At 43.7% G+C, this 13,600-nt stretch overlaps 1 protein-coding gene across 2 annotated transcripts in view; it reads right to left on the bottom strand.

Moving 5' to 3' along the window:
* GLRA1 (glycine receptor alpha 1) overlaps positions 1-8,060 on the bottom strand; it is an 83,499-nt gene extending 75,439 nt beyond the window's left edge. The window contains exon 1 of one of the 2 annotated variants that reach the window (XM_057730485.1): positions 7,778-8,060. In XM_057730485.1, the coding sequence (XP_057586468.1) occupies positions 7,778-7,833 (56 nt within the window). In that variant the 5' untranslated portion in view covers positions 7,834-8,060. The remainder of the gene's footprint in view (positions 1-7,777) is intronic. The other variant, XM_057730494.1, reaches the window with a different exon arrangement.
* Between the last annotated feature and the right edge of the window lie 5,540 nt (positions 8,061-13,600).

Below are 13,600 nucleotides of genomic sequence, written 5' to 3'. Positions count from 1 at the left end.
CTCAAAGGCTGAAGATCATGACAGTCACTCTATTTGATGTGTAAGATACTGATATCTTTTTTGGAAAGGATGACAGGTCAAAGGGGGAGAGAGGAAGGAAGGACATGGTTCTGAGGTTAGACAGATGGCAGAATGGGGCAGCAGTCCCTGACTATCTGGGAGTCCTAAGTAAGCCTCCAGTTATGCAGAGTTGATAGTACAGTGTGCACAGGAAGACTTGTCAGTGAGATCATCTTTGGAGAAAGAAACCACGGATTCCCTCCTTCTGATCACCTTTGATCTACCTCTTCCATCAATCCCTATAGACTCTCACTGTTGTGTCCCAGGGCCCCTTGGTGCCAGGATTCAAAGCCATTTCCTCAGGTACCTCTTCTCTTTATCCAGATGTCACACAACTGTAGTTCCCAGCTATGTGAAGGAGAACTTTCTGGTGCACTAGGACTCCCCCCAGTTTGGAGACGGGGATAACTCCCCGAGGAACCTTTCCTGAGGTGCGTGTTTGTGTTTATGAGGGAGCACAGTTTGTGAAAGTGTTGAAGGAAGGAAAGCACAGCGGCAGAGTCCAGGGAACGTGGGCTGGGGGAATAAGTTTGGGGGATGAACACAATTGTGTAGGGCTTTGAGAGCGCTGACATTCACTCTATAATCTTGAGGAAGTCATTTATCCTCTCCTGATCTGCAAAACGAAAAGGTTGATCTATGTCCGGGATCCCCAGTCAGAATGATTTAGGGCCATGTTACCCAAACCTTTGGTCCATGGAAGCATCAGTATCACCTGGGTGCTGTTAGAAATGCAGACTCTTAGGCTCCACCCCAGACCTTCTGAATCTGAATCAGCATTTTAAGATCCTCAGGTGATTCATACAGACAAAGAAATCTGAAAAGCACTGACTTAGAGATTTGTTACCTGTAGAGGTTTCTGGGTCACCATCCTGAGAGATTCTGTTTCAGTAGTCTAGTATGATGTGGGAAGCTATACGTTTGACAAACCCCTCACAGCTAGATTTGAGAGCTGTTGAATTATAGAACTGCCCTAAATTTCCATGATTCTGTTGGTACTTAAGACCCCCTGAAGGAAAGTGCGATTCTCTGTGGGTGAATGGTTGGGAGATGGAGAATGGACCTTGCGAGCAGGGGACAAGACTTGTTCTGTAGGTGCCTGGTGTTGCCCAGTATATGAGGCAAGAGAACGCTGCCCATTTCACAGCTGGGATTAATGACTGTCAGCAGCTCCCTGTTAAGACACTAAACTCGTTTAGCAACGGACACTGGAAAACAGCCGAATTCAAAGGCAGAGAGTGGTAATCTAATTGCACTGAAGTAGCCTCGGGAGACTTGGACAATATCAACTCCAGAAAACCACAAAGGGATCCTTTATAAGGCATTTCAAAAGCGTTGGGGCCTCAGCACCCCTCATTAGGGCTTACATTACAAAGCATAGGCACTGTGCGCATAAGGCCCTCTCCTCAGCATCGTAGGGCATTGTTCCCTTCTAATGTGCTTTCTGAATGAATTCCCTGGCTGGCCCGATGGTGTTTTCAGTTGTGTGTTAGGCTTAACAGGGAGTTGGTTCAGGAGAGACAGCTGGAGTTCAAGGCTGAGAGGCCTTTAGCCATACAGGCCATCAGTCCTGCGAACACCATCTGTGCCTGAGGACTTGTCTGGGGACCAGTGCATTTCCTGGTCGTCTCTCTGGCTCTGATGTTTTCTTATTCTGAGGCCCTTCTCATTTCTTAAAACCAGACTCTCACATAACCAAGGTGATTTCCTTTTAATAATCCTTTGTCGCATCGTGAGTTTGTGTGTTTGTGTGCGTGTTCATTGCCCAGTTTATTATCCAACTCATTTTAGAGGTGGAAAAGGCATGAGTGAGTGTGTGTTTATGGCATGACTCAGAGAGCTTACAAAGATCAGATGGTAATTTGGGGATCAGGAAAGGGGGGAATGTAAGTGTCGTGAAGATTTTTCTCTGACCTGCATTTCACTTACTTTTCTGCAGCAAATTACGAATCTCAGTGCACAAAAGTAGCTTGAATTTCTTTTACATGCTTCCTGGAAGGTGGATTTCCAGTGTCTGCTTGCACACCTCCACTGACAGGGACCCTCACTACCGCGGAGGCAGCCGGTGCACATTTGACAGATCTGCCAGAAGGTTCCGAATTACATTAAAATAGAAGTTGTGTGTACACATTAAAAATATACCTATCTATTTACTCCAGTTCTTCTCTTGGAGCCATATAGAATAAATCAAATCTAATGTTTCCCAAATGGGGTCCCTGGCTACCTAGAGGTTCGTGAAATAGCAATGAGGATTCAGAATCCATTTTAAACACTTCAGAGACTAACAAATTGCATGTTTACTTCTGACAAGACCCTATGGATTAACAAAAAAGCATCACACCTTTTTCTTTTGTTTTTTTCTTAGGTTAACTCAGTATGGGGACATTACTTATCCCATGATGTTCAGTATTTCTGACAGTTATGTATGCCTTTGGTTGATAAAGGTGGGGAAAACAAGTTAATGATGAATGGGGTTTGGTACACAAAATTTTAAAAACATAGCCTTATAGGGGAGGAAAAAACCAAACAGAATCACTGATAAAAGTATAGAAACCTTTGGTCTTTTTCTCAGGCCTCTCTTCAGATCTATGAGGATTGTGACGACCAGATATGTTTTCTCATCATACAAAGCATTTCCTGGGGAAACTGACATATTTATGGGATCTGTCCATAATTGTGTCCAGACTGGGATAACTCTCCAGGGAGTGAAGTTGTTTATTGAAGTCCTCAATTCTTTTAGATCTTTGAACCTGAATATAATTCTTATAATAATTGAAATATACTGCAATAGCTGTAACCACAACTGTTCTGTCATGAAGGAGATTGGGAGGCAATAATCCTTGACTGGCACAGGTAAGAATGATTTTAGAGACAGTGATTTGTCAACTTGCTTTATTTTATAGCTGAGGAAACTGAGGCCAGAAAGGTCATGAGACCCTCTCAAGGGCACGCCACTAGCTAAATTCTGGATCCTAGGTCTTCTGCCCTTGGGGCCAAGGCCACTTTGCCTAAAGCGGCAGAAAACCTGCAGAATGGTGTCAAGATGGCCAGGCAGGAGACAGCACCATCCATCTTAAAAATCATTCTGGCTTCTGCCAGCTGATGAAGGAAATAAAGTTAATGACGCCCACATAAATGTGATGCTGTCGCAGGCTGCGCACACAGACTGGAGGGGAGCGCTGCGGGCCCTCTGAAGAAAGAGAAAGGTTTATTATGGAACTTTAAAGGGAGCAGTGTCTCCCCTTTCTGCAAGGACAGAGACTGTGGCATCTGTTACCTCTGTTTCCCCTGCAGAGTGCCTAATTTTGGACTGGACATGTAAACACACGATAAATAAACGCACAGCATAGAAATGCAGGCAGTATCAACACTGATGTAAATTCAGCCTGAGCCTTCATGGGTATGGGCCTCTGTCTTTCATGTAGACCTTATCTGAGATGGAGGGAACTTAGAGGTGTTGGAGTCAGTTGTTTCAGTTGATTGGTAAGAAAACTGAGTCCCAATGAAGGAAAGAGATTCGTCAAAGCCATGCTGCAGGATAAGAGCAGAGCTGACTCCACAAGGAAGGTTCTCAGATCATAGCCTAACCGCTCTTTCCACACCGCATGGTCGCAACCTCTTTCATAAAGTGGTCTCAAAAATAAACTCCCTGCATTTCCCCTGATAGGTCGTTACCAGTTTTGCAAATATTCAGAAGTTACATGCTGATTCATAACTCCATTTATCAGCCTAAGGTTCTTGTCCAAAATGTCCCTTGGGAACAAAAAAAAAAAAAAAAAAAACGGTTTCTTTCCTCTTTCTCAAGCTTCCTAAGCCCCCAAAAGATAGTAGACTGACATTTTGACTGGCCCTAATGCAAACTTGCCCAGGGGGAATCTTTCCTTAGGAAAATGTCCTTGGCCCACTCCAGAAGCTCCTAGACACTCCGCAGTGCCCAAAATGCAGTGGGTAAGATTTGAGGAAGAATACAGCTGTGCTACCAGGAGGAATAGATCCAGATGGTCATCTGCTCCTCTTGGCAAGCTTGGAGAATGGGAAGCTGGAGGGTCACCTCAGAAGGAAGCTCATTTACCTTTCAACTGGGTGGTTTTTCAGGACAGAGATATGAAGCAACCTACTTGCCATGCTCCTTTTGACCCTAGTGCTGGTAGAGACATCTTTCCTTCAAGGTTTTGATGACCTTTCTTAGCAAGTGACTACCATATTCAGTACAAAACCCTCTGCAAGGAAACATCTACTAGGTTGGCAGATGGAAATGACACATCAAGAAAAGCACATAAAGATCATCTTTTGGGAAAACCATCCGTATGTTAGACTTGGTTTATCTCCTCTGAATTATTCTCTTCTCAAGCACAAGCTAGGTCTCTGTTTGCCTCACTGTGGTGCTTTGTGTGTTCCATGGGGCATTTTCTCAAGAAAACAAGACTTTCTTCCTCATTACAATTGGTTCAGCAGCACCTTGGGTTAAATATTTGGTCATTCTATACTAGTGGTTCCCAACCATGGGCAATTTTGTACACCACCCCTCCTCCGATTTCTGACAGTGTTTGGAGACATTTTTGATTGTCCTGACTTGGGGCAGGTGCCAAAGATTCTGATAAGCATCTTATAATGCATGGCTCAGCCCTCATAACACAGAATTTTCCAAAATGTTCAAAATGTCAGTAGTGCCAAGATTGAGAAACATGCTTATATACCATGGATCTATTTGAGTTACTCAGAAGGTGAGAAAATTTGGGGGGGTCACCCTGGGCCCTTCCCAGCCATAAGCCAGTGTAAGGGCTCTGGGAATCAAATCAAGTTCCCTTTGACTAGAAAGGAGGTTTGAAAGGAATATGCTTCCATAAAAAACATATCTTTGCCTATTATTTTTGACCAGTCTGGATATAAAGCCCCATTCCTAATTGAAAACAGGGACAAAATTTAGTTTATTGAATACTTGAATATCACTCATAGAGTTTTAGAAACACAGGCTTTTAAAATATCAGAGCAAGAACTTCAGCCAAGTCACCTCATTTTACTTGTGGGGACACAGTTGGTGAGCACTGCAATGCTGTTTGTCCCCCAGTACCCTCTCTCTCTCCCCCTCAGCTGTTTCTAAGGCCTCAACTCATTCTCTTTGTTGGTACTGTATGAGGTTTTTCCCTTACTCACTTGGATTGTTGTTTTGTTTGTTTTGCTGTCATTATTGCCATTTTGCTGGTTATGTGCTGATGCAGCAGCACTTCTGTTATCGAGAGGCTTTCCCTTTCTAGCCCCCAGATTTCCCCAGCCAGGTGAGCAGCTGGCCTCATTTAATCTAAGGAGTACCTGGGTGCCTGAGATGATTGGATTGGCTTATTCCAACACGGTGCCTGTCCCTTGGGGGAGAAGGGATTATTCATGTGGAACTTTCTAGGGAGCCAGTCTCCATTTACCCCTCATTGTATTGAGCCCCCAGTTTTTAATGCTTCTATATTTTCACCTAAACTTAAAAAAATGAGACAGTTAGTAATGAAAATGCCAATTAGACAAAGGCAATACTTTCCTTCCTTGTGACATTTTTTTTCTCATCTCTGAAAAATTGCTGATTGTATTTCTCCAGTTCAGTTCTTATTTTTATTATTTTATGTTTCATGTTCTAAAACAACATTTATTCCCCAAATGATGTAGCCATTTCTATATTTTGAAAGTACAATAGCACCATTCCTTTTCGAGCTCTCCATAGTCATGACTCTTCTTTCCTTATAAACACATGGCATTATATCCCATATCCATTGTAGCTCATGTCTGCCTTGACGCATATAGGGGAAGGAGATGTGGAGTGATGCTTCCTGATAGGCCACCAACAATAACTTAAAGAATTAACACAGTGGATTCATAACCTTATCAAAATGATTACAATGCAAACCTTTTGGACTGTCTCCCTTCTGCAAAAGACAATGTCTGGGAGAAGAAAATCAAGCATTACATACTGTTCATTAAGAAAAAAAGAGTTGGAGGGGAGGATGTGCTTGGTCCTATTAATTTGCTCTTTAATCTCTCTGGTTCAGTTCTGTCTCAGAAAGCCAAACAGAGAATCAATTTGCATACTAAATATTACCAAGTACCCCCACCTCCACAGCATTTTACTGTTCTACTATGTATGTAGAGGAGAAAAGATTTGATATTGTTAAGAGGATACTTCCTGCCCTTTCACCCATAAATAGCTACATTTCACAAGGCCCTGGATTGTTGCACTTTTTTCATTCTATCTGACTCCTTGACTATTTGTATTCTGAGCTGTGGGCAGGACTATGGCCTATCAAAGAATTGTTTGAACTGGAGATTAGACGCTTTAGCATTGGGTATCTCAGAGAAGGAGAAAGGTCTTTTCTTCATCTCAAGAGAAAGACATGAAGAAAGGCTCACATATAGACCCTTACAATCTGGAGAGGTGTCATTCATTTAATAAACCAACCACTGGATTAGTTAAACCAACTATTCATATGCAGAGTTCTCTATAATGTAAGAAAGAAAAAAAACCCGAAGAATTATTTGCTGGTTTATGATGGGAGAGACTAATATTTGTTGGTTATTTATTTATTTATTTATTTATTTTTGGTTACTTATTTTTAAAAACAACCTAGAGTGAGTTTTTCAAATGAATGTTAATCCAAAGCCATGGTAAAACATGAGAGTCAGACATCTACAATGAAGAAGATTAATGATCCCTGCAGGTCTTAGAAGAAGACTAATTTTTTCAATTCATGTAAATGGAATTTATCATAACAATCTCTGAAGATGGCATGATTCACCCACTTACAAAAAGACTGTATATTTCAATACTTCCTGAAGAGGTGATTTTTCACTTTTCACTTGTGCTAACATAAGAATGCTAAGCCTATAGGCAGAAAATTTTAACCTGGGAGACCATGGGTGGGGGAGCTCCGTTACTGAGTTGGAGATAGACATAAATTAAAAAACAAAACAAACGAGACTTGTCCATCAGTTCAGGATTTGCAGCTAGCAAGTAGAGTTTGGAAAGGAGAATGGGGGAGAGGATGGAGGCAAAGTTTCAAAAGAGAAATGTTTCCCGGAATCTGTTTCTGAGTAGATCCACTCAGTAGCCCACCCACGTTCAGGGCTTTACAACCTGAGGTCATAACACTATTGTTTCCAAGCACTGAGCCTCAGCAACACCCCCAACCCCCACCCCGCAGCAAAAGAAAACAACAACAAAAAAGGAGAGAAAATGATATGTTCTGTGTCCAGCGAGTTGGAGTGCAACCTTCCCTGTCACCGCTAGTTGTCACTTGGCTCCCAGACGGGAAAGCTGAGGTTTTCGGCACTGCGGTTAGAGAGAATGCAGTCCTAATTAAACTGAGTAACTCCTAAAGCTTCCCCTTAAAGTCCTCAGCCGAGTGAGAGCCAATATGCAGGGGGGGTTGGGGGCCAGTGATGGGGTGGGGGCATAGCAGGCAGAAGGACAAACAAATCACAAGAAACAGGCAAACAGCTGCCAGGGCAGAGACTGTCTCAGACCTCCACGCACAAGCCAGACACCCTGCGGGCGGCGGGGGGGTGGGGGTGGGGGGTGGGGGGTGGGCCGAGAGGGAGCGGGGGATGGAAGGACCCGATTGCAGCGGTATACAGCACCCTCCTCCCCCCTAAAAGAGGGGATCACGGACGGAGTCAGCCTCCGTGCTCCTTTCCCCCATTTCCATCAGAGCGATGTGGTCAGTAGAAAATTGCATACCTGAAGAATACAATGGTCTCCCAAAGGTAGAGTCGAAGAGTATTGAAGCTGTACATTTTTCAGGTCCTTGTGCTTTGTAGTCCACGAGTTATGGGGGCAAAAATGTTTCAAATTGGCACTTACAAAACAAACGAACGCTGTTGAAAAAAATAATCCAGATCCGAAGGGGAGGTGGGGAACAGGGGCTCAAAGGGAGAGCCCCAGGGGAAATCGGAGCGAGGGGCTTTAGGTACAACGGACAGAGGCAGCCTCGAAACGTTTCAGCACCACGGAGAGCGTCCAGCCCTGCTTTTCAGGAGCGCGAAGAGTATTGCTGTTTCTTAAACTCCAGCGTGTCTGTTGGCTCCCTGCGGCGCTGGGGAGGCACGTTTGGGGGTGGGTATATTTTCTTTATTATCCCTGTTTTTCTGTTTAAACGGCCAGCCCCGTGAAAGGAAAAAAAAATCTTCTGTGGAGATCAGAGCGCTGGCCTCGGACCGTTAAATTGGGGGAGCATCCTGGGTAGGGAGAGCAGGGCTTTATGCCCCTGGACTGGCCTGAGGGGGTTACGGGCGAGGGGAAGCGATTGACGGTGCTGCCTTCAGTTAAATCCCAGAGAATGTGCCAGGCTGGCGCATCGCGACCGAGTCCCGGAATCTCATTCCCCTGCCTGCGTACCCGTCTGCTGTTGCCTTGCGATCCCTGTTCTCTGGTCCTCGCCGAATAAGTTATGATCGCTGCAGGAAACGTGTCCCATTGCTCGGGGCTGCAGGCGTGAGAGAGCTCAGGGCAAGTTTCAGGGGCTGCCGGGGTCCACGGCAACCCCGCGGGGCTCAGGAGCCCAAGGCTTCAGATGCATCTCGGTTTTCTGAGCTCGCCCGTCTTCCTTTGGCCAGGACTCCCTCAGATCTTCAGACTTTCTTACTGCATTAATTTAACAAACTGGCGGCGAGGGGGATTAAGGGGGGACGGGGGCAGGCGATGGCCTACGGGAGGGGGTGGAGAGAAAAAAAGGGGGGAAAAACTCCTTAGTATCTTCAAACCCTCCCACTAGAGGTGCTCATTGGCTCGCGGCTGCGAAAACCAGATCTTTTCCCTGTGTTCGGCCAATCGAGTATTAGACTCTGGGTTGAGTTTAACGCTTAGAGTGCTGGATGAGATCCGTGTCTCCCCTCTCCACTGCAAGCTGGCGGAGTGGGTGAGGTTATGGAGCTAATCTCTCGAGGTCTCAAAATATTGCCTTTATTATTAAAGAATGTAGTTTGTATGTGAATAAAATAAACACCACAGGTCCCAGTTCAGACATGCTTTTGGGCTCAGTTTATCATCTTAAAAGAGAAGCATTGACCAGATCCCTGAGTTTCTTTAGATCTCTGAAGTAGTAATATTTGGCTCCAGAAAACAAGGGGAGAGGTTTCAAAAAGAAGTCTGATCTATAAAGGAAGATCCCTCCTCTCCCTCCCCAGGGCCACTGCGGCAGACAAATAGAGGAGAAATTCCTTGAGCAGTTTCCAGGGTCAAGAGGGAGCAGTCCTGGCCTCACTGCTGGCACCCTTTGGGAAGATAAGGAAGATATGCCCTCTTTTAACTGGACAGGAGACAGTTTTATGTACATTCATAAGCTTGGGAAACAGAGCCTTAGAGAGCTGTGGCTTGCTACAAAATAATTGTAGTGCCAAGCTCTACATACAGGTATCTAGTACTTACCACTCGCACTCCCTGTTTTTCCTTCTTCTTGCTTGTTTTCCCAGCTTATTTGAATCTCAGAAACCAGCTATACGTTTCACTCTAGAGCCCAGCTGGGGAGGTGAAGTTAATCAGATTTCCTCCAAGCTACTGGACTTTAGTGGATTAATAGCCTCTGCAGGATTTTCTGCCTGATTTGAACTGACTGGGACAATGGGGTCTCTCTCTCCCAGCCGAATGAAAGGGGATAACCCATCCCTCTCACCCAGTAGCTTTATGAATTCCTTCTTTTGAGTTTTTGGAGTCTGGTTCTCCCTTGACTAGTTCTTAACACCTCAGTTCTCTCCAAGCCCAGGCTCTCTTTCCAGCAAAGAAGTCTGGAAATATTTGTTCACTAACCTCCTATCAGCAGGGATTCACCTGCTACCCCCCACAATGCTACGGCATACCCTACACATTATTTCCTTTTTTATTGGCTCCCACACACCACAACAGTGAGGGGTTGCTTAGAATTTCCGTGAGATTCTGAATAGTGACTGAGAAGGAAATTTTGCTTTGAAGGTGAATTTTCACATGCGTTTGATACAAATTTATAGTCAATATAAATGATGATATTATCTGTCTATTTATCTATCACTTACCTTTATTAGCATGTCTTCAATGTACCCGGCACTATTGTGCACTTCATATAATCTCATTTACTTCTTACAGTCACACCTTGAGGTAAATATTATCTTTGTGAATGTGTTTGTATACTTGTGTATGTGCACATTTGTGAGTTTGCTTGGGAAAGACAAGCAGACACATTTCTGTGTGTATAAATTGGCTTGCCACACCTGACTAATTCTGCAGTGAATGTGAAGTGCATATATACATTCGTACATTTGGGTTTGTAAATGGGTTTCTGTCCATATAGGCGTCTATGTAGGAAGCACCTGTGTAGGCAGGTGTGGATGCAGTGTGTAGGGTTAGTTTTTCTTCTCCTTTAAGAGATGCTGCGAGTGTGTGTGTGTGTGTGTGTGTGTGTGTGTTTGTGGTGCTGTTTGTGGATGTGAATGGCTCTAAGGCTGTGGCCTGTGCAGGAGATGAGAGTAATTATTACCTGTTTTCTAGTAGGCATTTAATCTGAGACATTTAATGAGGCATTTAATCTGCTACTTTTAACCAGCACACATGAACTGAGCATGTGCCAAGTATTGGGGATATGACAGTACATAAGATAAATAGTACTTTGAACCTCTGGAGCAGGCGGTCACTTCAGAGATCCAGTGGGAAAAGTTTCTCACATTTTACCTCACATGTTTCCTATGCCTATAAACAGTAAACCCAGGTCTTCCTGTCTTGTGTAGGTCACTTTTGAAAATAAACAACCATAGGCTTGGAGATCAGGGATTTATATTCTTATTTGCTCTCTGCCTCAAAAAGCCTGACTGACATTGAATAAATGACCAAACCTCTCTGGCCTACGTCAAATGAAGACAGTCACGTGCACTCTTCTTCCCACAAGAAGCTATAGAGAAGCAATGGCATTCAGGTCTAATCTTAGGGTGACTACCATGCTATGAAACAGAACTCTTAATGGAATGGAACGGATTGGCTTCAGCTGGTGGTCCATTTCTATTGGTAAGCATCCTTTGTAGCCTAATTCCAACACTTGATAGGTCCCTTCTAAGCCCCAGTAGCCAGATTTGAACATTCCTAAGTATGACTAAATTATGACATGCACTGAGACTTATTTTATTACTAGAGGAGACTCATTCTTTCATTAATCAGCAAACATTTATTGAAAATTTACTATGTGTCAGGCACTCCTCTAGGCACTGGGGATACAGCAGAGAACAAAACAGGTAAAGATCCCTCTTTGTCCTTTTTTTTTTTTTAACAATTATTTATTTTTTATTTATTTTTAAAATTTTATTTATTTATTCATTTAGGCTGTGTTGGGTCTTCACTGCTGCACATGGGCTTTCTCTAGTTGTGGCGAGCGGGGGCTACTCTTCATTTGGGTGTGCAGGCTTCTCATTGCGGTGGCTTCTCTTGTTGTGGAGCATGGGCTCTAGGCGCACAGGCTTCAGTAGTTGTGGCACACGGGCACAGTAGTTGTGGCTTGAAGGCTCTAGAATGCAGGCTCAGCAGTTGTGGCGCATGGGCTTAGTTGCTCTGAGGCATATGGGATCTTCCCAGAGCAGGGATTGAACCTGTGTACCCTGCATTGGCAGGTGAATTCCTAACCACTGTGCCACCAGGGAAGTTCAAAAATTCCCTCTTCTAATGGAGTATATCTTCTAGCAGATGGAGACAGAAGATAAACAAGTAAATTATGGTATATTAGGCAATCATAAGGATTAAAAAGAAAAAAGCAGGGTAAATCAGGGTAAAAAGCAGAGACTAATACAAAGATGCTATTTCATATAGGGTGGTCAGATCAGGGAATGCCTTCTGAAAAAGAGATGTTTGAAAAAATGACTGAAGGAAATGAGGGAATGAGGCTTGTGAGCCTCAGGGAGGGGAGGAAGAGCTTTCCAGGCAGCAGAAAAGCAAATGCAAAGTCCCTGAGGGGGGAGTATGCTTAGAGTGTGAAAGAAACAGCAAGGAGGCCAATGTGCCTGGATGGAGTGAGTGACAGAGAGAGTGCCAGGAAAGAGATTAGGAAGTAGTTAGCAGCTAGAGCATGTTCTACCTCCAAGGCATAGTAAGGACTTTGGGTTGTATTTTGAATGAGACCCATTGGAAGGTTTTGAGCAAAGCAGTAATAATATCTGACAACATTTAAACAAGATTAGTCTGGCTACTGTGTTTAGAATAAATGTATGGGGAAGAAAGGGGCAGAAGGAAAGCTGGAGACTAGTTAGGAACTACTGAAAAAAAAGGTCCATGTGAGATTCTTAGAGACTGCTATTGTTCCACTCTTTTATATACCAAAGAGGAAAATTATATCCAGAGAGGTTAAGCAACTTACCCCTTAGACTAGTACTGTAATTATGGCTGAAAGATCTTTCCACTGTTTTTTGTTCCAACTAAGATGAAGGTTAAAGAAATATACATGGGAAGAGCTTTATCTGGCTTGTTACTGATATATACCTAGCACTTGGCACAGTGCCTGGCAAATAACAGGTGCTCAGTAACTTTCTTGCAAGGATAAATGAGTGAATAAATGAAGGAAGAACAAAAAAAATTCAAGCAGAGGGCCTGAAGGGAGGAAAAGAGGAGGAAGGAATAGTGTTAATCAGGTGAGACTGTGTTGTCCTGAGCCAGCTAATGTAATTAATACAATGGCAAGCCTCTGTCCAAAATGACATTCACAGAGGAGAGTGCTGGAGGCTTCAACACTGCTTTGACAGACTGCGGTGATACTTTGTAAAGAGAGATGGATATTTGGAGCAACTAAGCAGCTTGCCTAGTTGTGCTGAAGTATTATGATGAATATGGGTCTGAAAATGGGACTATGGAAAAGCCTTTCCTCCAAGGAGCTGGTGGCTTACTGCCAACCTTTTCTAACCCAACTCAGAGAATGAACTTGCACTTTTTTTTTTTTAATTGCAAAGCAATAGTCTATTCTTTGTGCTTTAAAGAAGGAAACTCAGAGCTACTTAGGAAATCTCAGTGGCACCAGAGAATTTTTGTCATAAGGAGTAGATGATAAAATACTGAGAGACTTTTCCTCCCATTGTACAGACTAGTCACCCAGGGGCCAGGAAAGTAGCGTGACTGGTTTAATGTGTCACCCCAAAGTTGAATCTAGAGCTCAGGATTCCTATCTCTCAAGTTATGGCTCCCAACCCCTTCACTCACAGACCTAAAATAAAAGAAGAGAAGGTAGGATGAGAGAGGACAAAAGCTTTATATCACGGCTAATCAGACCCTGGCTTTCTGCCTGAAGACTCCTGGACTTTCTCTGCCAGGTCTGTACTTGTACCCTGGGCTCTAGCAGCTTGACATCCACGTGAGACTTTTTATTACCTCCTTGTGCTTCATTTTCTTCTTTCCCTCAAGCCATCTCTGCCTCTTTTTTTTCCCGCTTTCTTCTCAGTCTGCCCTTAACTCTGATTTCATGTTTATTCAGTCTGGTCCTCTTATTGGGTCTCTCATCTTCTACTGTCTCTAAAAGGACTTCTGACATCAAGAAAGTTCAGCAGAGGATACACCTTATTTTCTTTT

This window comes from Hippopotamus amphibius, chromosome 1 (genome assembly GCF_030028045.1).
Source record: "Hippopotamus amphibius kiboko isolate mHipAmp2 chromosome 1, mHipAmp2.hap2, whole genome shotgun sequence".
Lineage (NCBI taxonomy): Eukaryota > Metazoa > Chordata > Mammalia > Artiodactyla > Hippopotamidae > Hippopotamus > Hippopotamus amphibius.
This window is presented reverse-complemented; position numbering and strand designations above follow the sequence as displayed.